At 38.1% G+C, this 23,166-nt stretch overlaps 2 protein-coding genes across 9 annotated transcripts; both read right to left on the minus strand.

Annotated features, from left to right (window-relative positions):
- Positions 1–892: 892 nt before the first annotated feature.
- On the minus strand, positions 893–2,638 carry LOC103696381 (uncharacterized). The gene has a single exon (XM_039115002.3). The coding sequence runs from the start codon at positions 2,549–2,551 to the stop codon at positions 1,175–1,177; it is 1,377 nt and encodes a 458-aa protein (XP_038970930.2). The 5' UTR covers positions 2,552–2,638; the 3' UTR covers positions 893–1,174.
- Positions 2,639–7,289: 4,651 nt separating this feature from the next.
- EMB1974 (NHL domain-containing protein) lies at positions 7,290–21,750 on the minus strand. 8 transcript variants are annotated; one of them, XM_088712709.2, is made up of 18 exons: positions 21,518–21,750; positions 19,569–19,672; positions 19,356–19,463; positions 17,937–18,036; positions 17,035–17,197; positions 16,813–16,951; positions 15,873–15,966; positions 13,900–14,037; positions 13,597–13,697; positions 12,066–12,179; positions 11,070–11,290; positions 10,227–10,285; positions 9,968–10,156; positions 9,748–9,871; positions 9,523–9,578; positions 8,973–9,115; positions 8,700–8,867; positions 7,290–7,639 (listed from the first exon to the last, which is right to left on the minus strand). In XM_088712709.2, exons 4-18 carry the CDS (start codon positions 18,016–18,018, stop codon positions 7,346–7,348), a joined length of 2,085 nt encoding a protein of 694 aa, XP_088568835.2. In that variant the 5' UTR covers positions 18,019–18,036; positions 19,356–19,463; positions 19,569–19,672; positions 21,518–21,750; the 3' UTR covers positions 7,290–7,345. The 8 variants fall into 8 exon arrangements, with proteins under 8 accessions (XP_088568835.2, XP_008776212.3, XP_088568834.2 ...); XM_008777990.5 differs by having other exon boundaries at positions 17,937–18,025; positions 19,356–19,477; positions 21,518–21,747; XM_088712708.2 differs by having other exon boundaries at positions 17,937–18,025; positions 21,518–21,710.
- Between the last annotated feature and the right edge of the window lie 1,416 nt (positions 21,751–23,166).

Below are 23,166 nucleotides of genomic sequence, written 5' to 3' on the forward strand. Positions count from 1 at the left end.
TCCCACATCTCAGCAGCTGCATAAACATTTGACAATCCAACACGTGTATCAGAAATCAGCTGCTTTTTTCTCTAGCATCTTTCGAGCCACTTATCTCAATGCAATCTACATCCCCCAAGCAAGGTGCCTGAAAATAGGAACACCCATGCGACTATCCATGCGTCTGCCTCTATTATAGGTTGTTTCTTCACCTTTTACCTCTTCAACCAACTTCCAAGCTTCCGCAAGCTACCAGGCTCATCCTAACATGTCAACCATGCAAGTGTGGCGATCCAACTGTCTGGGAAATACCATACTTCTCCCTCGTGAAATTGAAGTAGTTTATCCCTTGCTCAACTAGACCGTAATGGCTACAGGCACTCAAAAACAGCTAAAAAAAGAGAGAGAGAGTAACCTCATTCGGTTCAAAACCCATGCTTATCATCTGCTCAAAAAAAAACTCCGGTAGCTTGCAAACTGAATCCATGAATACTGGATTCTTAATTCTAATCCCATGAAAGTTTCTCCTATAAATGTTAGCCACAGCATTCATAACTCAGAGTACACAAATTATGAGACGAGTCCAGATCGTTGATTTTGGAATACATGCCGAGGATGGAGGTGGCGGCGCCATGGCGTATGGCAGGGGAGCGGTGGACGCGGGCAAGGCGCGGTGAGGAGTTGGGCGGCGGCGACGGGATGCCGGTCCAGGCCGAGATTCAGCAACCGCGCTCGATGGAGGGTCAGCCATCCATTCATCTCCTCGGATCTCCCTCGTGAAGAATGAAGAGGTAATGGTTAATGGCAGATTACGTGAAAATAATGTGACACACAGAAAACCAGAAGTTTTGCCAGTAACTGTTCAAGGAATTAAACAACCGGAAATACAAAGAAAATAACCCTCACAAAAACATTAGAGCCGAAACAATGACATGTTATAATCCACTCCTTAATTCTAAATGCAAAAAAATAAAAATAAAAATCACAAGCATATTTCCATCCAGCAGAATCTTCCGGATTGCGCATATGTATGTAGTATTTACATCAACAACCGACAAACACGACACGCCAGAGAGCAAAAACAAAAGAACAGCGAAAATCTAAGCACGGTGGAAAAAATAAGGGGAAAAAAGGGCAGAGATCATTAGATAATTCATCTCTCGGGCTCGGGTTCGGGCTCGGGCTCGGGCTCGCTCTAAGAAGCCGGCGACGGCTTCACCGCCTTCACCTCCGGGGGAAGAGCCACGCTCGTGACCGTCTGATACGTGGGCATCGCGCCCGTGTAGTAAACGGCCCGCCCCACGCTATCATACGCCACCTTGTACCCAGCCGAGTCCACCACCCCCTGCGCCGGAACACGCGTGCCCTCTGCCGCGTATTGCCCCACCGTCGCCGCCGCCGCCGCCGCCGCAGCCGGTTGCCGCACCGCGTACACCGCCGCCGCATCGCGGTAGACGTCCGCCGGCACGACCCTCGGCACCGGCGCGGCGTAGTGGCCCTGCCCGGCCGCCGCGGCCGCTGGGTAGACGCCCGGCGCCGACGGGATCAGGTAGATCGGCCGGTCTCCGCCGGCGACCGAGGCGTACCGTCCGGCCGCTGCCACGCTGCTCTGCTCCGGCCAGTACGCCGCCGCGGCTGCGGGCACCTGCGTCGTCACAGGCGGCGGGGCCTTTTCCTGAACTCGCGGGAGGTAGTACTCCGAGGGGTAAACCCTAGCTAGGGTTTCTTCACCGCTGTTCCGCTGGATGGTAGCCTGCTGATGCTGCTGCTGGTTGTCATAAGCGATCTGGAGGCGGTGGAGCTCCTGGATCTGCCTCTGAATCTCCGCCGGCGTCGTCTCCCCACCTCCTCCGATATGCCTCTGATCCTCCTTCCCGACCGGGACCTCCACCTGGAAATTTTCAAGAACCGGCGGCTGCTCCAGGGGAGGATCTTTGACCTTGACGGCCGGGGGCGGCACGAAGCCCTCGTCGAGGCCAAAGAGGTAATCGGGACTCGATGACGCGGCGTTGCCCGCGGGCGCGGGGGGCGGCGGAGCCGCGGCGACCGTGTCTAGGGGCGGGGGGACGGGGACGGAGTTGAGGGCATCGACGAACCACTGGCGGTCGGGCTTGGGGTCGAGAAGAGCGGCGGAGGGGGTCGGTGGTTTGATGGAGAAGAGGAAGACGCGGAGGCGGGCGGTGGGCCTGGCGGCGGAGCGGTGGAGGCGGTCGTACTCGAGCATCATGTGGTCGAGGTCCTCGTCGTTGGTGACGGAGATGAGGGCGTCGAGGTCCTCGCCGGGAAGCTGGTACTTGAAGCAGAGGTGGTCGTCGATGTTGGAGAGGGACGCGAGCTTGGAAAGGAGGGCGGGGAAGCCGATGGAGCGGTCGATGGTGAGGATCTTGGTCTCGCCGCCGACGTAGGAGAGCTGGTTGTCGTGGGGGCGAGGCTGGATACGGCCGCCGTAGCTGATCATCAGCTTGACGCGGGCGGCGGCGGCGGCAGTGGCAGGAGGTGGAGGCTCGTCCCAGTCGATCTCGCGGGATCGAGGGGAGGAGTCGCCGGAGTCCGGGTAGGAGGAGCTCTCCATGGAGGCTAGGATTAGGGACGTAGGGAAGAGAGGTTTTCGGTTTTTGGGGAGGAAGCGGTGAGGAGCGCTTTTGGAATCGAGTTGCTTTTGGGTGCGGGAGTGACAGGTGGGATTGAGGAGGAGGTGGGGCCCCATACGCGAAGAATATCGTCCGTTGCTCGGTCGCTTTCCCTCTAATTTATTACGTTTCTCTCTCTTTTTTTATATCGTTTTCTTAGTAAGGGATGGAGGGCATCTATAAACTATAATTTGCGGCAGCTGATAAAGCTGTAGCCATCGGAAATATTTTCCTAGGAAGAGAGCACGGAAGCGGACTAAATATTAGAGATGCCAGGTATGATGAAATTCCTGAATTGGATTAAAGAATCTGCCTAATAAATTAATTACAAAAATTTAGTATATATATAAGCAAAAAATATATATATATATTATTACAGTAATGATTAACGTACAGTAAGTTGGAGGAGTCCATTAGCTATATCCTACTGGAGTGCCAATACATATATAGAAGGGGGTCCCCCTTTCCCCTGCCTCGGTCCATCCGTTCTGCAGAGAAGCTACTGCATCAGATTCAGAAGGCCTTGAGGAGTCCAAGAATAGCAGTGTGAGGCATTACCTAGGCCTACTTGGCATATCACATATAACTAGACATAAACTTCAGGGTCTTTAAAGAAAAATGGGTTCTTCCGGGAAGAATAGTGAAGAGAGCCTCATCCAGGTTGCTGAGCTTGCTAGGGCTACTATGGAGATTTCACCTGCGATGGCCGGGGATATCTAGGACCCTCATCCTGCTATTATAGTGCCCAGGTTCGTTCTTGCTTCTTGAGGGCCCCCACCTCCTGGCATATCAAGGTGATCTTTGACGGCAGTCCTAGTGGTGATTGTGGTAGAGCCAGTATGGATTTGTGATCAGGAGCCATGATACTAGTCTAATTGTTGCTGGAGGGCGATGCACCGATGGGATGACAACTATAAAGACGGAGCTCAAGGCAGCATGAAAAGGCATCACTTATGCCATGCAAGTATTGGGGGCAGACCGCATCATCCTCGAGGAAGACTCGACCTTGGTGATTGAGAGATTACGAGGCGGGGGGCGAGGGTAAGGTGAAAACCCTCTGCTTTGTGACTTGTTTTAGATGGTGGAGGACTGTAGAGCCTTTCAGGCTATACATGTGTTTCAAGAGGCGAACATGACAGCAAACTGGGTTGTTTCCTTTGTTGCCCAGCATTCATAAAAAAAAAAAAAGATAATTTTTTTCACTCCTATTTTATAGGGTCAAGGAAGAAAAATATCAAAATTGGCCACAAGGAAGGAGATTGGTATTCTACGAGAGGAAGGATGACTAGGTGTTTAGTATGGTAGAATCACTACTAATATTAGTAATTTGTTAGGGTAGTCGGAAAAAAAATATAATAAAAAGAGAAGGAGAAAAAAAAAAAAGAAGCTAGATGATTATAATAAACTATGCATCTAATTTGATTCCATCCTACCTGATACCAATAAGATATAGAAAAGAGCGAGCAAAATGGGTGCCAGCTAGCCGAGAAAAAGCCAAGCAAATATGTCTTGCACTCTACTATAATTAAAGCTGATCATGGGATGGACATCCGACCTAACCATATCTATTTTTAGTTGAATTTCACAATAATTTTTTTATTTTTATTTTCTGCTGCGGCGGATGATTCATGCAAATTTAATATAAATACATTCAATAAAATTAAAAAACAGTAAATTTCATTCTCCAATCTATAAGATATCTCCACAGTGACTAGCTACGTACGAAGCCATTCATGTCGTTTTATTTATATTTTTAAATACATATTTAGTCAAAAAGATCATATAATTTTTGATCTTTTTATTTTTAAATATGATTTTTGCTCCCAGGTGACGAGCAGTGATCCTGGGAGAATATTCGTAAAAAGGAAACCGGCAGCGCCCACGGGCTCAGGGGTTCCGTACGAGGTGGGCCTGACCGCGCTGCACGGAAGCGGGTCCAACGGGCCGCTGCTCGCCACCACCTCGCCCCCGCGCGCACTGCACGCCTGGCAGGACGTCACATGCCCGGTGGGTACCAGTTTGCTTTGTTTTCTTCGAAGTAAACTTGCCGCTGTCCATGGCAGTGGGAAGCAGCTGGCCGGCGCACATGTTCAGGATTTGACGCATAGGAAGGATTAAACTAACAATAAGATTTGCACTAAACAAAGATCTTAAGGAATTCCGCATAGGAAGAGGAGTAGAGAAAGAAAAACAATAACAAGAATTGAGGGGCAGAGGATTGGAGACATAGGAGAGCAGGCTGTATCAAAAACTCTGCGGACTCCTGTATTCGTATGAACTTTCATTGGCATACATATTTATAAAAAAGTAAATAGTGCAGCTGACTGATGGCTTCATTTGCAGCTGTAAGGGACCTTGGATACCGTAGGATGGGGCGGCACTGGGGCCTCGGTGGGTGAGCAGTGGGAATGGCAAACTGCAAACGAAGAAAAGTTTTTTTGTGATGAGCTGGGAGTGGAGTTTGGGTTGGCAAGCTTGCAGAATTCGAACCAAGAGGTCATACTCGTATATGCAGTCAAGAGAGATCAAAAGCACTGCTTCCCGATAGCATGCACGATACATCATGAGTTCCAAGAGGGAAAATAGATGCAGCATGATATGTTATATTATGTCACCATTCCATGAAATGTTTTCACTTAAATCTCTGCAAATCCTACTACTTTTTTGGATGCATAGCATGTGCGGAGTTATGGGCCTTCTCTATGACCTCTTTCTTCAACTCATAAAGTTTAGAGATATGCAACATACTACCAATCCTGAGAGAGGTATCTTCATGTATCCTGAATTCTATCTGGAACCATATCCTATTGCCTTTCTGATTTTCTATAATTCTGGATCTCCTTCCCGAGACAACCTTGATCCTATCAATTAGGGTAAGGTGAATTTTAAAATCAGCAAGCTGGATATCAAGATGATGCAGCTGTAATTCAATTCCAGACCTGTCCAAGTCCATCAAAGCATGCCTACAGCCCTCTTGACCGTTCCATCTAGGATAAGAGATTTTACCATTTACGGTGACTCATTTTGAAAGATTTGGATTGTATCATGATGCAAAATGGAAGAGTAATAGCCTATGCATCTAATCAGCTGAAACTATTTGATCTGAATTACCCCATTCATGACTTAGAGCTAGTAGGTGCGGCCTTTGCGTTGAAAATATAGGCACTATTTATATGGGAAGCCTCGTGAGGTTTATACCAAGCACAAGAGTTTGATGTATGGCTGAATCTAAGATAGAGAAGGTGATTACGGCTATTAAAAGATTATGATTTTACTATTAATTACCACCCAAGAAGGGCAAATATTTTGGCTGATGCTTTAAACAGGAAATCATCAGTAATTATTGTAGCTAGAGTTGGTTGATTTGAAAATTATAATGTTTCCTCATGGCAGACCTACTTTGGAGCGAAGTCAATTATTAAAACAGGCACAAGCAAAGTTTGCCGCCTGAATACCGGACTCAGTACCTATACCATTTTATCAAGTATAGTATGATATCCAGTTCGACGTACCAAGTGTCACTGTGTCAGTATACCTTCTATAATGCATACCAGTTCGATACCGGTACAAAATTGTCGGTACGTATAAGTACAAACTATTACCATAAATTTTAAGAACAAATGAGTAAGCCAAGCCAAGTAATGAAACTTTACACACTCACTTGGTTCTCACGCTCAGCATAAATTAAGGACAATCCTACAATGCTGAACAATTCGACGAATTAGCTCTTCGGCCAAATAAAATTCTTTCTACAGGTGCCGGAGCCCAGAGGGATCACTGAGCCGGCCGACGAATAAGGAGGGTATGAGTAAAACTAACCGGGGTGCCCAACACACGGTCATTTCTGCCCGCATCGAATATTCTCCTGACGGAGTGGAGGCCCAGTAGAGGCTGCTACGCGGTGCTGGGCTTGTCCCTTCTTTTCCCCCTTTTCCTTGTTATGTACTAAAAAAAAATTAAAAAAAAAAAAAGAATGTCCCACCCCCCGTGCTAAGAAATTGACCACTTCAGTCATCAACTTGTCCGATCATATCGTTATACTCGGTTTAAGAATGCCAGTCTGGATTCCACAACCCCGCCAAAGTGGACTTGCTATGCAAGAGAAGGCTCAGGACTCGTATGCTCCTAGAAGAGGGGCTCGAGAAAACCATAAATACAATTATTCATATAGCAAAAACCTCTTCTTCTTTTTTTGAGAAAAAAAAAAAGCAAAAACCTTTAAAGGGAAAATACATTGTACTACTTGTTCCAACCGTTCATACGGGATAGAGCGGCTTAAAACCAAACAATTGATTTTGTGCACATAAATGAAAATATTAAACAACTACCTAATATTGATTAATGTATGAAAGGCAAACGTTAGAAATTTTAAAGGAAAGTAGTAAAGGGGAATCAAAAGCTGTTCTATCCTTTTTATACGGAAATTGCGAACTTTTAAAAGTCACGAAAGACGTTTTCTAAATAAATGCTACTCTAGCACAAACGCCACCACTAACCTATCTGTGAAACGGGCATTTATTGACCGCCTCGTAGCGAATTCATATTATCTCAATCAAAAGTATTATCTATCCACTCTGAATAAGAGAAACTCATTCTCCTGCATGTCAGGGGCTAATTTTCTTGTTTAAAGCTAACAAAGAAAATTACTTGCAAACAATGCTAATGACAAGCTTGGGAATATTGAAGCAGCAAAATCAAAATTGAATATATAACTCAGTAAAGAAATATTATATAATTTAGTCTAAAGATATATTGATATTTATCATGGAATCAGTGGTGATTGTCTCTTTATTCGTTTCAGCAGCTGGATGATCACCACACTCGAGCCTTATTCTGAGATGCAAAGGTTTCATGAATATCATATATTGCATGTCCCTACAAGTTTTGAAAAGCAACTCAGTGCAAGCATTCTCTGATATTCTATCTTCATGCTTCTGGTAGTCCAGAATCCTCTCTGCTATATTCTTCTGTTCTTCCCCATTATCTTGTGTTTTCTTTACCTTCAAATAGAGAACAGCAGAAACAACCACCTGCAATGAAAAAAAAAACGAGCAGACATTCAAAACCATGATGATTACCAACTCTGTTTGCAAATAGAGATTTGAAACCCAAAAACAACAGAGAGATGGTGAAAAGTTACAAATGCAGTCTTCCTCTTTTTTTTTTTACCCTTGGCTTTTTCTTAAAAAAAGTGCTTAAGAATATAGCGAAACACCAACATGCAGAAAGATGGTCAAATACAGGACATGTGAAATGTGCCTGTCACAAAACACAACTTGGCAGGGATCACTTGCTATTTCATTGCGTTTTGTCAAATCAATACTCAACATGTATTGTAACTCAATAACACATAACAGAACATTGCCTAAACAAAGCTTTAAACTTATCAAGACTAGCACTTAGTAGCTGTCTTTAACATGGAATGTAACTATTCTCCTGGTTCCAAATAAAAGGAATAATAATTACACCGGAGTTCTGCCTAAATAAAAATGTTAATGAAGACAATATACCGCAAGATTACAAACTAGATAACCCCCTCAACCCCATTGTTAATAACAGTCCTTAGTAGCACCGTGCTTAATATGTATGCTTAGCCAGTAGAGCCAAGCCCCTTATTCCAAAAAACAAAACAGACAATCTCTGAGGTTTATCATCAACTACAAGGTTCATCATTCCAAGAAGCAGCTTCCACCACAAAGTAGTGGTGTAAAAATTATGTATCTCAAAGACATAACATCCTCCAGAACCACAATCTAAGCCTTGACCCCAAAGGACCAGAAAGCAACACACACAACTATAACCTCTTAACATACCATTTCCAGAAGCATGCAAATAATCAACAAAACACCGACACAGATTCATTTTACCAGAATGCACCAGAGGAACCTCTTGATTTGGCCTGGTTACAACCACAGCCAAGGATTTAACACGAATTTTTTATTGGGATTCCCCATGAGAATTATGTTAATAAATTTATGGTGTACCAAAATACTTTCCTTATTCCACTCGAACGAAAAGACATAAGCCCGCACTTGTTATCTTGATTCTACTTTATATTGTCTCAACATAATTGAGATACAAGAATCATACCTCACCAGTCCCAGGACTGATGCTGACAGCACAATCAAAATGCACTTTGTCCTTATCTTGGAAGCCTCTACCTGGAGGTACTTCTTCATCTTGGATGTCTGGTTCCAACTCAGGTTTTGAGAAGGCAAGGTTATCCAACTCATCAAACCACTGTTGTGCAACACCAACCTTGTATACCATCCAAAGTTTTTCAAATTATTAAAAACAATGAAAATAGTATCATGATCCTGAGTGCAAGTCAAAAAAGAAAAAGGAGCTCTGAGAGGTTGATACCTTCTCAGTGCTTATGCCATCTCCTGATCCAGAAAGTTCAACAGCAGATCCTCTTGCTTGGCGCCAGATACAACTCTCCTCCATTGGTGTTGCCAGTTCAGTACCCAGTGGGATATCTACATAAACCTGTATATTACACCTACCTGTGTTTATAAAAAAGTGAGAACACAGGAAAAGTCATATGACAGAGCAGGTAAAGTCAACTATATAGCTTATAGCATTGGTAAAATTAATAATAAAAAAACACAAAAAAGGAAGGTGATTGGTCATAACATAATGAAGCTGGGAACACTGTAAGAGTTAGCAATAAGATATCATGATCCACTGACAGCAACATTTCAAGTATTAAACATATTAGATAAACATATTCAATACTTGTTTTAAGTAGGTCGATATTAAGAATGAAACAGCTCATATCACACCAGTGAGACAATGAAGCTTGGCATATCAAACATGCATATAACTTCGCCATAGAGAAAAAAAGGAATGCATAAACATAACAAAACCTAAAGGTTTTGAAATGGTAAATGGGCAAGGATGTCAATAATACCAGGAAGCACATTGAAGGAATGAAGATGCTCACTCCATGACCTGCCCGAATATCCACTGGAACATCATAGAAGATGTCAAAGGACTAGAATTAGAAAGCAGAATGACTCGAAATCACTCCTGAAAGGCTAAAACATCATAAAGTTCCTTGTCTACCCTCAAAAGGGTGATATAGAACTTTAAATAACAAAGAATATAGATAGAAAATTGAATTGGAGCATCTCACCTACTACAAACTCTCTCAAGAGGGCATACCAACCAATATGGTAGCCCAAGGACCCCCAAGTTTGAGAACTGGAAGCAGGAAATGCATTGTGATTCCCTATGAAACTTCAGAACCCTTTGACCAGCTAATTGAAGAAACACACGAACGAAAAAATGTGTTAACAATTTGCTGTGACTCTGGAAATAGAAACATAGACTTCATCCATATGTAACTCACCAACCTGCATCAGAAAAAAATGTGTAGTTCTGAAGGTTCGCAATTGATGACACCAAACCAGCATGAGGAATTCCTTCTAAAGAAAAGGAATGTTGAAGTCCTTCTTCTGGTGACCAATTCTCATAAATCTCCTTCAGCAGTGACAATTTCTCCATTATTGTGTGCTCCCATATTTCCATGATATTTGAAATACCTTTAAGTAGGTTAATTAGTTGAAGCATACATAATAAGATATAATAGAAAAGAAAAAGAAGATAACTAACCTCTTAAAACTTTTTTGATCTCACCAGTTGCCACGCTTATGATCCAAGATGTCTCAAAACTACAGAAAAGTAAATTGATATAAAAACCATTAAACAAAAAGAAAGGCCACAATATACTTAGCAGTCAGAAGGTTTGGTCAAAAGAACCCAATCCATATGTTCTATAGGTAAATTTCTTATTGTAATTTTTTATTTTGCTCTCTTTCTCGCAATGTGCTGGTTCAAACCAAAATACCTAACTTAGCATGAAGCAATCCGAATTGACAACTCTGTTTATGTAACATGCTACTAGCTTTTCTACTTTCAAAGTTGAAGGCTTTTGTATGTGTTTTTGGATGTTTGTATGCCTGGGATAATCAAACACGGACTTTTAAGAGTATCCTCCCAGATAGTATGAAACAAGTTGTCCTATAAATTTTTTTTATTCATAATGCTGCAAACAATGTGAATTAGGTGGTCATAATTATCACCCACCAATACCAAGTCACAGATGGAAAAGTTTAATGGTTGCTAAAATTGTAGTTCAAAATCGAATTTGTGTTTACTTGAACATAGACCATACTGTGAACTGACAGAATTGGTAAAAGGTTTATAAATAACAATGCTCACAAGCATTAAAGCTTGTTTTTATCACAAGTGAAGAGAATACATATGGGTTCTTACATAAGCATATCTTCTTGAACGACACGAAAACCATCATGACCAAAAGTGAGCATTATTGTGTCTCAAAATTCATGTGTATGTGACAGAAACAAATGATGTATGAAAATCAAGGATACAAAGGGAACATAGTACTAATGTGGATTCTACAATATAAAAATAAAGGTAGATGGCATATATTACCTGCGGTTTGTAATTAAGAGGTCATCTTCCCCTATCTTCATCAAGTGCCAAGGAAAAGCAACGAAGTCTGGCTCATATTCCTTAGGCTTCTGAGCAATTTCTCTTGCAAGTCCAAGTTTATCCAAGATCCAGCTCCATATACCAGTATTTTTTTGTACACATACAGGGTATACAGTCTCCAACATCCTTTTTTCCATATCAGCTCTTCTAATTGCATGATTCTATCAGGAAAGGATATATAGAAACAACAAATAAACAGCATGAATATCTACTGCTGGATCTCATTGCCAGAAAACTACTCATATAACTCTTAATATAGCCACGAAACATTACAAAATAACAAGTATAATATCGAGCAAGGTTGAAAAACTAAATTAAAGAAAATGCCACAACAGAAAACAAGAGCAAAAATCCAGATAAATAAGCTAGGATTATTGTGCAAAAATCTAAAGCCGAACTTGCAAATCTGCTGAAAGAGAAAAGTCTTCACATCAGGTGAAAGTGTACAATCTCATAACTATAAATTGATACAGGATGGCCGATAGCCTGATACAGGAACAGCTTGGATGTATGCAGAAGGGTTGGAAAGTTGTGGGGAGGGGGGGCAGGGCTTGTAGCCTCAGAATTTGGACATAAGTTGTGAAGTGAAATTGGAAAAGGCTTGCTTGAATTGGTAACTCAGACCTCAATAAGAACAGGTGGTCCGGTAATGCTGGTTATGTTTTGTGGTGATTACTGACTACAAACAACGAAACATCAGCTCCAAAACAACAAAAGGATAATTTCCATTTTACTGTTCATGTATCAAAAGCCCTTTTTGTGTGAAATGCCTTTTTTCAACAATCAGATATAGATATCTTGAAAGAGTCCATTTTCATAGGTATTAACACATAAAATACTCTGAAGAACAAATAGTATACATTATTTGGAAATCAATATAAGATTTACATAAACAAAGTATCATAGCTATCATAGCTATCAAGTTATACGTTATACCTCGGAGTCCACAAAATATAAGCAATTTTCAGCAGTGCAATAGAAAGAACCAGCAGGCCGCAATAATTTGGCAGATCCAAATTCACCATCCTCAAAACCAGGGTAAGAACCAATCTGCAATATGAAGTTAGTTCAAGTCTACTTGCAAATTTTAGAGGTTGGAATTATTATGTGATAATAGATTGCCAGCACAGAAGCAAGATTATGATAAAATAATTCAAGATTCCATACACTAGATTATAAGAACTATGTTCATGCACAATGTTGAAGGCAATACAAAGATAAATATTAAGATGTATGTTTCCTGAACCACTGAATTTCATTGAAAAAGACCTACACAAGGAAATATGAATGCACCAAAAGATAAATGAAACCAGAGTGCCAAATCATAAATGAAAAAGACTATCAAATCTCTAAAATATTTTCCCTACTTCGCATGAAATCAAGCAATCAATCCCATGGTGGCATGAATAATGACTTACTAAGGTTACAGATTGTGGACTTACAATAAAAAATCATGTATTCTCAACACCAGATCGCTTAAAATATATGTGCAATCACAAAGCCTTCAATTTTACACACCTACTTACTAGCTAAAAATACTTTTAGCTCAGACAAGCTAATATATCAGTAAACACAAGCTGAAAGAAAAAGCACAATTATTTATCATATATCACATTTTTCTCTCTTGAAAAGCAATTTTTCCACATGGAATGCTTATAAATATTATTTTAAATCAGGTTTCTTCTAGCAGTGAAAGGAAATAAGGATCAGATAGCTTCTACTTTTAAAGTCTTAGTTTGCTTTTAGGTCAGTACAGAAAACTTCAATTTGTTCTTCACATCACAAAGCTCCTTCAAGAGGAAAATCAGATACCAAAATACCATAACTGTACTTCGAGGGCTTCGCCACTTAGATGTCGTACTTAGCGAGACTGTTATTCTACAATTTAGAAAAAAGGAAAAATAAGCAAAGACCTTTACCCGTTTTCTGTTGAAGATATTTTTAAGAAGTGCTACTTCACAAGTCCTTTCAACTTCTTCTTTTTTCTCCTAAAGAGCAGCCAAATATAAATTGATAATAGCTCCAAATTATTTTTTATTGAAATATAAAACACCATCATAATCATCACCAAACCGGGGCTGGTTATGAATCTTCAGCTGCCAATCTTTCTTATCAAGGAAAATTATTGTTTTCTGCAGCAACATTTGTTATACAAAGGAAGAAATAACATTTGGAGGTGGCCCAAAATACGAATGCTTCAAGATAAGGACCATAAAGCTGACCAAATATTTGAGACAAGATTGATGCACATGGTTAAGGTGATTGTTTTCTGCAATATAGACAAATAAAATTTTTTTCCATAACCAAAGTACTTCCCCAACATAACAATATCCATCATCTGCTATATATGCATGCATACATACATATGCATGCATATACGTACGAATTACACGCACACACCCTAAAACCCTAAAGCTATAGCTACGCATCTATTCATCATGTGACAAACAATCAATACCATACTTACACAATCTAAAATTTTCCCGTCGCCATCAGCTATGATGATCCGATGATGGTTGCTGTCAGAAATGAATATGCGATTTCCATCTTCATCCACAGACAAACACCCTAGAATGATCAACAAAAAAAAAAGAGAAGAGAAAAGACAAGAAACAAGATAACATGGTTATGACCATATTTTACATGACCTAATTATAGATAGAAAAACGACTACATGACATAACTGCATGACAAATGACCTAAGATGAACATCTACAGTTATGACCAATATAAAATGTTAATTAAAAATAAATGAGAAAACAAACCATACCTGGATAGTACAGAAGCAAGTTTCTGAAAGAACAAAAATGTGGTTCCTTGATAACCTCAAGCTGTCTCGTTCTATCAAAATTTGAGCTTTGAATGGTGGCAGCACTCTCTTTCTGTAGCACACTGAGTTCCTCTATTGCTGCATGAAATACATTGATTGGGATTGAAGTAAGAAATTAGTAATACTCATTTCAAAGCTTGCAATTTTGATTACAATTAATATCAGTACAGCCAAACATATATATAACACAAATTCATCAATAAGGTTAATATCAATTTTTTTTGTGTAAGAAAAATGCACTCATATTTTGATGTAAGATTTGTACCAAACTTCATAATATGCATGAAATTAAAGAAACGTCTCAGATCATCAAACCTCAGTCTGTAAAACTTAGATAAGAAAACATTATCAGGGGCATCATATCATTCTATTACACCCCCAGTTCAACAGCAACTAAGCTAGCTTCAAGCATAGCCATATGCATATAAAGCAAGTACAATGCTTTCTCACATACCGCCTATAGCATTTTAATAGTTTAGTAAGTGCGGCATGCAAAATGACTAAATTGTTTATGAAGATCCAAAAAACATTATACAAGCAACTTTGGAATCTTGCTTCTGGTTCCAGCCACTTCCTAACAATTCCAATCACCACAAGATCAAGCACAGTGACCATAAATAGTCAAGGGAACAGCTACATCTATTTTTTTGCAGTTAGTTGAATTTTTTAGTCTCTTTCTTGAAGCACATCAATCTAGATAGTTTAATTCATGATCATTGATATCTTTTAATATAAATACTGCACGGAGACACTTCCTGCTTCAGGCTATTAAGTCATAGCATATAAAAACAATAATGCAAGGAAAAATATGCTCATTATATGCAAGATAAGGCACAAAAAAAAAAGAAGGCACGAAGAGTTGGAACTAGACTTTCTAAACTGTCATCATGGTTCAATTTTCAAGGTTAGATTTTAATACCGCTTCCTATCTTTGGAACAATGAAGATTGTACTATCAAATTTTGTGTTCATGCTTGACAAAATTGTTTCAGCAAAGATAATAAACATACTAATAATATAAGTTTTTATTTACATCACTACATGGAATCTAGTTGAAGTATAACAATTTCGCGTTCCAATGATTTTACAATAAAACTAATTTTCAGTATTAGAACAATTATACATGGAATGTCACGTGTCTTATAAAAAATGCTACTGCCAATTTAAATAAAATATGAATCTTTTTGATGCAGCCAAGTTAGTCACAAGATCTGAATTTATGAATTACAAGATACGAATACGCATTAAGAAAATGTCCGCAAGAGCAAGTTTGATATTCTCCTAGGTCTATTTCTCTTCCTTTTGACTGTTCACATTTATAACAGTCCTCTGCTTATGAGGATGTCCATTAATTTTTCGTAGTGATTAATCACATGATGTCTCATCAAAAAATGTCCACCATTTTATCCACTATTTGAGAATCTAAGACTCATTTTAGTGCATATCAGCTAGATCACTATAGTTTGTCCTTGACATCTCACAAAGACAATCAGCAAGCTAAAGTTGTTCTAGGTTCTAGTAACTGATTAGTGTTGTCACTTTGCCTGCATAACAATTAGCTTTTCCCAAATGTTTCTCAACCATAAGTGCTTCATTTTATTTTGCTGAAACTGTTTCACATGGTATACAGGCAAAGAGAGCACAAAATAGTCCTTCATGTAAGTTTAATAATTTTGATATTTTACATGCTTGACCTTTTTATGGTAACCAGATGTTTAAAAGGGTGCCCATGAAGATCTGAAAATCAAAACTACTGAAGAATTATGAAAACCATGGAAACATATAGATTCCTAAATCACATAATTTCATCAAAGAAATGACTTTATTATAGTCAACTGCTTAGATTTCTCCATATACTGTGAAATGTCAATGATAGTTACGGAATATTATCCAAGAAGACTGCAAGAGGGTTACCTTTTGCAAGGGTTCCAAGCTCTTCATCGAGCTTAAGATGGAACAGACGATTTGTAGAGCCTTCAAATAGCAAGTAGCATGCACCATTTGTCATCTGAATACATCCAAAAATACATAATTCCAACAAAAAGTCACATAATAGAACAAATTGAAATTGGGGGAAGGGGGGCTCAGATCATAGTCAAATCTATTGTTTGAAATTTACGATGCACACAAATTAATTATATTCAAGTAAGGACACTTAATAAATTGCATTTTCTTCTGTTGTGGATCAGTACATGAGAAAAATGTTGATAGGCATGCTTGATGAAGGGCATTGTTCGCTCATTTTGATCCATTAGTGAAGATGCATTGTTTCGCGAACAATGAAAGCTGAGGGTGATGACCTGAGTTCTTTATGTCTCTAAGTCTCCTTTACTTGATACATGCATGAAGAAGGTTTCATTTAAAATGAAAGAAAAAATTTCAAAGGTGCATAAACTTAAGACTAGCAAAATCCCAGAAAAGATGGCATGTCATAACAACAGTAAGGAAAAAAATAAAGACACATCCAGATGCCCATAAAAAGGAACATCATGATGAATGATCAAAAATTTTAAACTCCACAGGCACGAGGCATGTCAGCTAGTGGCTGGCCATGCTGTGCCGTGCTATGCTGACGCTTGTATAGCCATGCCAAACTTATAAAAATTTAAACAAATGCCTTTTGGCTCCAAATTAAGCCATACAATGCCAAACTGGCATGTCACGTGTTAGTCAACATTGCCAGCACCTATATCAGATTGGGAAAGCCCTGGATCTAGAAAATTCTGCTGACAAATTGACAATACAGATGTGACCAAAAAGATGATGCTATCGACAAAAAGGGGAGACACATAAGGATAGTAAAATATTTATGCTAATTTGTGCAATAACTCACTAATAAAGATTTCTGCCTCACCATAGCAAAATTCTTTTCTGATATCAAGACAGGATATGTAATATACTCCTCCATGATAGTTTGAATTAGCTCAGTATGAGTAGCAATTGAATTGACTGAACTTCCATATTGCAAAGCAAAAACATTAAGTTTCGGGTACCTACAAGAAGAGAAGTATAAAAATAATTATCGCACATGTTGAGGAAACTATATAAATACAAATATGTGCCTAAACACAACTACCTCTGTTGAAGCAATTTTACTCTTTCAATTGGAAAGATACATTCATGGTGACTACGTGATGTAGAATAATCAAGAGTTGCATTCACAAGCACCAAAAATATTCCATGTTGATTGAAAGATTTTATGCCACCATCTACATTATTCAGCCAACAATGATTTGGTCCTGCATCACAAAGGCAAAATGAAAATAAATAAAATTCATGCAATACAAAAGGTATGCTGTTCAGTAGATTCTCTTTATGCGCTACAAGGGTTAGATGTCCCCCCTAATTTTTTGCATTCATCTTGTTCTCCCTCTAATATTTAATACCATCATATAAGAAAAGAGCTAACTAGCCAATCTAACATGGACCCAGGTTCATGAAACTCTTCTTTGCCACAATATACAGATTTAATGTTCTGCCGGCCAAAATTTGAAGATACACAAATTTATGATTTTACCTCACTAATTTGATATCCAACAACCCATTTCATATAAGAGAAATGGAGAAATCACATTGGTGAATTTCCTCTCATAGAGCAAAAGGATGATTATTTAAAGGAATTACAACCTATCACTAGTGGTCTCTAATCCCTTACCTACAGTCACTATAAAAGGATATTACCTACAGCCATTTGACTAGAATTTGCATTAACCATGCAGCAACTAATCACTTTTCCCCTAAGCCAAACAAACCTAGGTACATTTTTTTTGTTATGGAACCTAGGTAACTTGAAAATTAGAAGAAAAGAATTAGCAGGAGGACAGAAACATAATTTTTTGCAATTGGCCCATTATATTATCACAGCTCAGATTATAGGATAAACGCTTTTATATACAAGAACATCATGCTGATGTTAAGATGTCATAGGAATATATGCAAGGAGAGATATTTCCAGAACATTGAAAATCAATATTTTACCTTGAAGTTCACCAAATGTGGATTTGATAAAGGCTAACACTTCTTCATGTGAAACTAAAGCATGTTGTCCTTCTGATGTCATTGAGCACCTGAAAATTAGCTGTTATTTGTAAGTTAGAACTCAGAACTACAATTTAATACAATGGGTTACTTAACACTTTCAAAGTCTATTTCGACATAGCAACCTGCAATGAAAACTAGTAATATTTATGCGCCATTTGGCATTGTTTGTAGAGAGCCAAAAAGTGCTCCTTGGAGGGCCAGAATCACTTTTTGGTGATTTTGAGGTGTTTGGTAAAAAATTTGAAACCACTTTCTACTTCCTCCAAAGCTGAAAAAAGTCTACTAAGAAAAAGCTCCAATTTGGAGCTTTTGGACAAATACTTTACTTGAGATGCATCAGCAAGCTGTTTTTTGATAGCTTGACAGAGAGACTTAGGTTCGATTTCCACAACAGAATTGTTTTAAAATTAATTTAAAATACTTTTATTCCCATAATCATTTAGGTTTGTGTCTTTTTATTGCCATAATCATGCAATTTAGAATTTTGAGTTTCAACCTCATGATATTTTTTTATTACTTGGTAATCATCCCAAAAGAATAATTATACTATTTATTATATTGTTTAGATTACAATATAAAAATAATCTTATATTAATAATATTTTATAATAACATATAATATAAAATATGTATAACTAATATTATATTATATTATGGCAATATTATATTAATGTCATGATTATAATACTATTATATTTTATTATTATCATATAATAATATTATATTATTATAATATATTTAAATAAATATAATAGTTGTGAAAATAATATTATTATAATAAAATAAATTATAATACTTTCATAATTAATATAAAAATTGTTATTTATTATATTATTTAGATTAAAATATCAAAATAAATGATTTATAAATTCAAATACTTCATAATTAATAATTTTTGATGGTACAAATAGTTAGATGATTGAAATATCCTTTATTGTCATTTCTTGATACTAAAAGCGCTTTCCTAGATTGAGTATCGAAGAGATGTTGAAGTTCCACAACAATTTAAAAATATAATTACCAAACAATAAACAACTTTTTGTTAAAACTATACTAGTGAAAGCTCTACTTCCCAAAACCTTATAGACAAAAGCTCCACTACCTACAACAATACTATACGAGGCCTTAGTAAATCCAAGCTTTTCAAAAAATGTAACTTGTATAAGACCTGTCAATTTTAATTATGTTTTTACTTTTTCATTACGATGATATGGCAAGGTGCATATGTTTCCATTGATGTTTATCAAAAACAGCAGTGCATGTTCAATATGTAATGCATCTTTTCTTTCCAAAAAGGCTAGTCATTTAGAGATTGAAAAAAACCTAACCAATACAAGATAATATATTTAGGAATTACCCAAAGTCCATAGCATAACTTTGCATATACTTGTGAGGCTGTTGACCTGACTCTGCATCTTTTCAAGCTTGTGATGAGTGTTGTTATGGTACAATGTCATGCTTGTATCTTAGTAAAATTGACTGATACATGCTGTCAGACAATGTCTCACATGGAAAAGAAAATATCCATGGATAAGGACTAAGATATCCAGATGCAGTGAATTTGAATTACCTGCGAATTTGGTCGGCTGCTACCATATTCTTGTCTCTTCTCCGCAAAAATTGATGTAACAGAGGTTGCAAAACTATTAGGAAGTTTTCTCCTTGACACTGAACCTGATCGAGTAAACAACATAGAGATGAGAATACGTTCTCATGAAATTTGTTTCCAGCAAGGAGAAAAGCGACGTATTTGTTTGGTAAGCTTTTTACGACAATCTTAACATGGATAAAATGACGGAAATTTAGCAATTTTATGTGAGATGTGTTGAAAGAAGGATCAATTCAACTAGAAATATGCTGAGTTAGAACTCAATTTTCGGAGTATGGGTAGTCAGTTTGTGGGTTCACCTGTTTTTAGCTACGCTACTATACCTTTGAGGCTTTCCCTAGTTGAGGCCAATGTCTTTTTTTGACTTCTTGGATCATGAACCTTGATAACTAGGATCCTTAAAAAAAAAATCCACTTTATAGGACAAGGCATGTCACTTATAAATATGTTTACATTAAGAAGATCTAGACATCAGCATTTTTGCCTCTTTCATTTTTTCCACCTCTTTCAGTTGATACTTTTGTTTCATTAGATCTTTCCTTATAGCTTCTGGCCAACACCTCCACAGAAGGCTGCACTTACTTTAAGCCATGACACTGAAGATAGAAATCTTCATGGCTACAATCTTAAGGCCTGTTTGGTATCATTGTTTTCGATTTTGTGTTTTGTTTGTCTACGAATTAATGCAATACCAATATCACATGGAGATTGATGTTGGAGATAGCATGTGCGCAAAAACTTGTGCTATTATTTTCTTTTATTTGCAACCTTTTTTTTCAAAAAAAAAGTAATAAACCTTTGCTAACAAAAGATCTTAAGATTTTACAAAACAATTTAAAGACACTAAAAGGTTTTATCATTCGTGTTGCTCAGTCTAGTTCATTTTTTTCTTCTTGGGCATTTGAAAACAAAAACAGAAAATAAAAGCAATACTAAAGGGGCCCTTAACCATTAGCACATACTCAAAACACAACAATATATAGGTATAATGGATAATAACAAAATAGTTTCGGATGAAAGTGCAGGATCCATTACTAGTAACAGAAGAATTTAGTGAAATTTGGTTATCTGCAAATTTTATGGTCTCCATATAGAAATTTAAAAACAATCCAACATTTAAAGAAAGAGGGAAAAGAAAGAAAAGCAATCAAGATGTTTCCATGAAACTCAATAAAACAAGTGATCTTTGTTTAAAAAGATACAAATGTTATTTGAACCAAAAAATGGAAGTTTAAAAAGGAATCCTGCCAAAGTTTTTTTTTTAAAAAAAAATGATTACGTCCAAATAAAAATCGTTTATCTATTGGAAAATATAGTCATAAAAAAGTCGAGCATATAAATCCCATGTTCAGCAAAATTTAGTCCTCATAAACCAGATGCAGATAAATCAAGATGTTTTGGAAATGAAAAAGGGGGCTGGATGCAAACAAGAAAAGAGGCTCTAAGGACAACTGCTCTTTCTTTAAACATGTGCAAATTTAAGGAATAACCGACCACGGAAGGAAAAAGCGCTGATAAAATCCATAGAAAATTTGCGTCTCCATTGAAAGAAAAGAAAAAGAAAATCATGAAGAAATCAAGAAAATGCTATACTCCGCGAAATTTAGTTTTCATGTAAAGGACTCGCAACTGGATCGAGACGGTAGGGTTTCCACACGGAACACGAATAGCAACACCGTATTTGAGGAAAGAGGGGGGAACAACGAAATCAAGAAGAGGGTTCCAATAAGCTAAAAGAACAAGAGAACTTTCTTTCAAAGATGCAAGAATTTAAAGATTAATCCCACCGTCGAAGAAAAATACGATAACTAAATCCAACGACACTTCTTATCTCCGTTGAAAATTAAACTCGTGAACAGATTAAACCACGAAGAGAAATGAGCTGAGATGAGGATGGATCGGAGAAGCACCTGAATGAAAATGCCGAAAAAGAACCCTAGAAAGACCCCGGAAACGATGCAATCTGTGAGCCATCGACTCGAAGAGGAGAAACGCTAATTCTTCCAGAGAGGAGAAGAGGGAAGGGATCGGCTGGCACTGGCAGGCGTAGGAGAGGGGCGCGTTCTCGCCCGCCAAAAACCTAGGATTTCAACGTCTGCTGCCGGGCTCCGACCGGGCCGCCGCCTCTATTTATACACCTACCGTCCGAACTGGGCCTTCCTTCTTTATATGGTGTCCAAAGTGGGCCTTCGCAGCGACATGGCCCGCACGGAGAGGGCGGTTTTTTAGTAAAATATTGTTTTAAGGGTATTTCTTGAATAAGTAGAACGGTCCACGCCAAAACAAAATTTACTTAACCAAGTCGAAAATTTTTGGTATTGGGTCATCCTAGGATGTTCATGTGGAAAGTTACCTAAATCAGGTTCGGTGCAACTGGATCATTTTTCTTTTTCTTTTTTTTTCTGATATAATGTATAGATAGGTTCAATAAAAATTATATGGCTTAATTTGAAAATGGTTATCTAATCTAAAATTATATTTTTTTCGATAAGAAAAATTACATGTTGGCTGTCTCGTACATAATCTAATGTTTGGATGCTGGAGGATCTTCCACCCGATAAGATCTTCCCAAAGAGGCTTTTCCTTGCAAATATAGAGACAACGGGAGATCATATGGGCAATTAATTCTACTTTTAGAATTACTAATTCGATTTAAGGTTTATTTGAAAAATTCAATAGGATTGGGCTGGATTTTCTATTGAATTCATAGAGTGGGCATCCTATTTGAGTAGACCCATATCAATTCAATACCTCTTCAGCCCAAATTCAATAGAAGGAATTCTTCATGCAGGCCAACAGGCCTACAAATAGAATTTAGACTAAGATTAAAATGAGCCTTTAGAAGAATATAGGTTAGGTAGACTAATAGGTTCGGTTTCTGTCGAAAATCCAACTCAATCCTGTTGGATTTTCCAAACATGCACCTAAAAAGGTTGATTTAATATTTTATCTTTCCAAGTTTCTGTAACTAGGAAAAACTCTTCCATCGGCGCTCTCTCTCTTGCTAAACTTTTCTACTTTCCCATATTTTGCTTTTGCATCTATACATAACTCATGCTCATGAAACTCCATCGAGTTAGGATGGGTTAAAATCAAGTTCTCTTGTATGAAGTCAAAAGATTTCATCACTTCGGTTCAGCTGCGAACCAGCGATCATCCGAACTCCATTCTTTTTAGGATATCTCTGGTGTATTGCATTTTAAGGAGGTTTTTGTGACAGTAAAACCAGTTCTTTCTCATGTTGCAATAGAGTTAGAAGAGGGAAGAGATGATAATATTTTTCTATTTTTTTTATTAACCAATGTATCTCCTGTGAGCTCTTATGCATTTCCATGATAAGAAACCGAATGGACGAATATTATTACGAGAAAATGTACATCCAAATATATGTTAATCCAGATTTTATATGTTGATCCAGGGAAGAAATTGAGGTGTTCAGTCAAAACATTGATAAGCTTGTTGCGTCCATCTCAGAAGGGGCCCGGGGCGGTGTGGAGGGGCAGTAACTGGGGTCTCTTACGCAGAGTAAACAGCAAATAAACTTAATATCCACATATAG

The sequence above is a fragment of the Phoenix dactylifera genome, chromosome 16 (assembly GCF_051530095.1).
Source record: "Phoenix dactylifera cultivar Ajwa chromosome 16, Ajwa_hap1_PhDact_Kaust_v1.1, whole genome shotgun sequence".
Taxonomy (NCBI): Eukaryota; Viridiplantae; Streptophyta; class Magnoliopsida; order Arecales; family Arecaceae; genus Phoenix; species Phoenix dactylifera.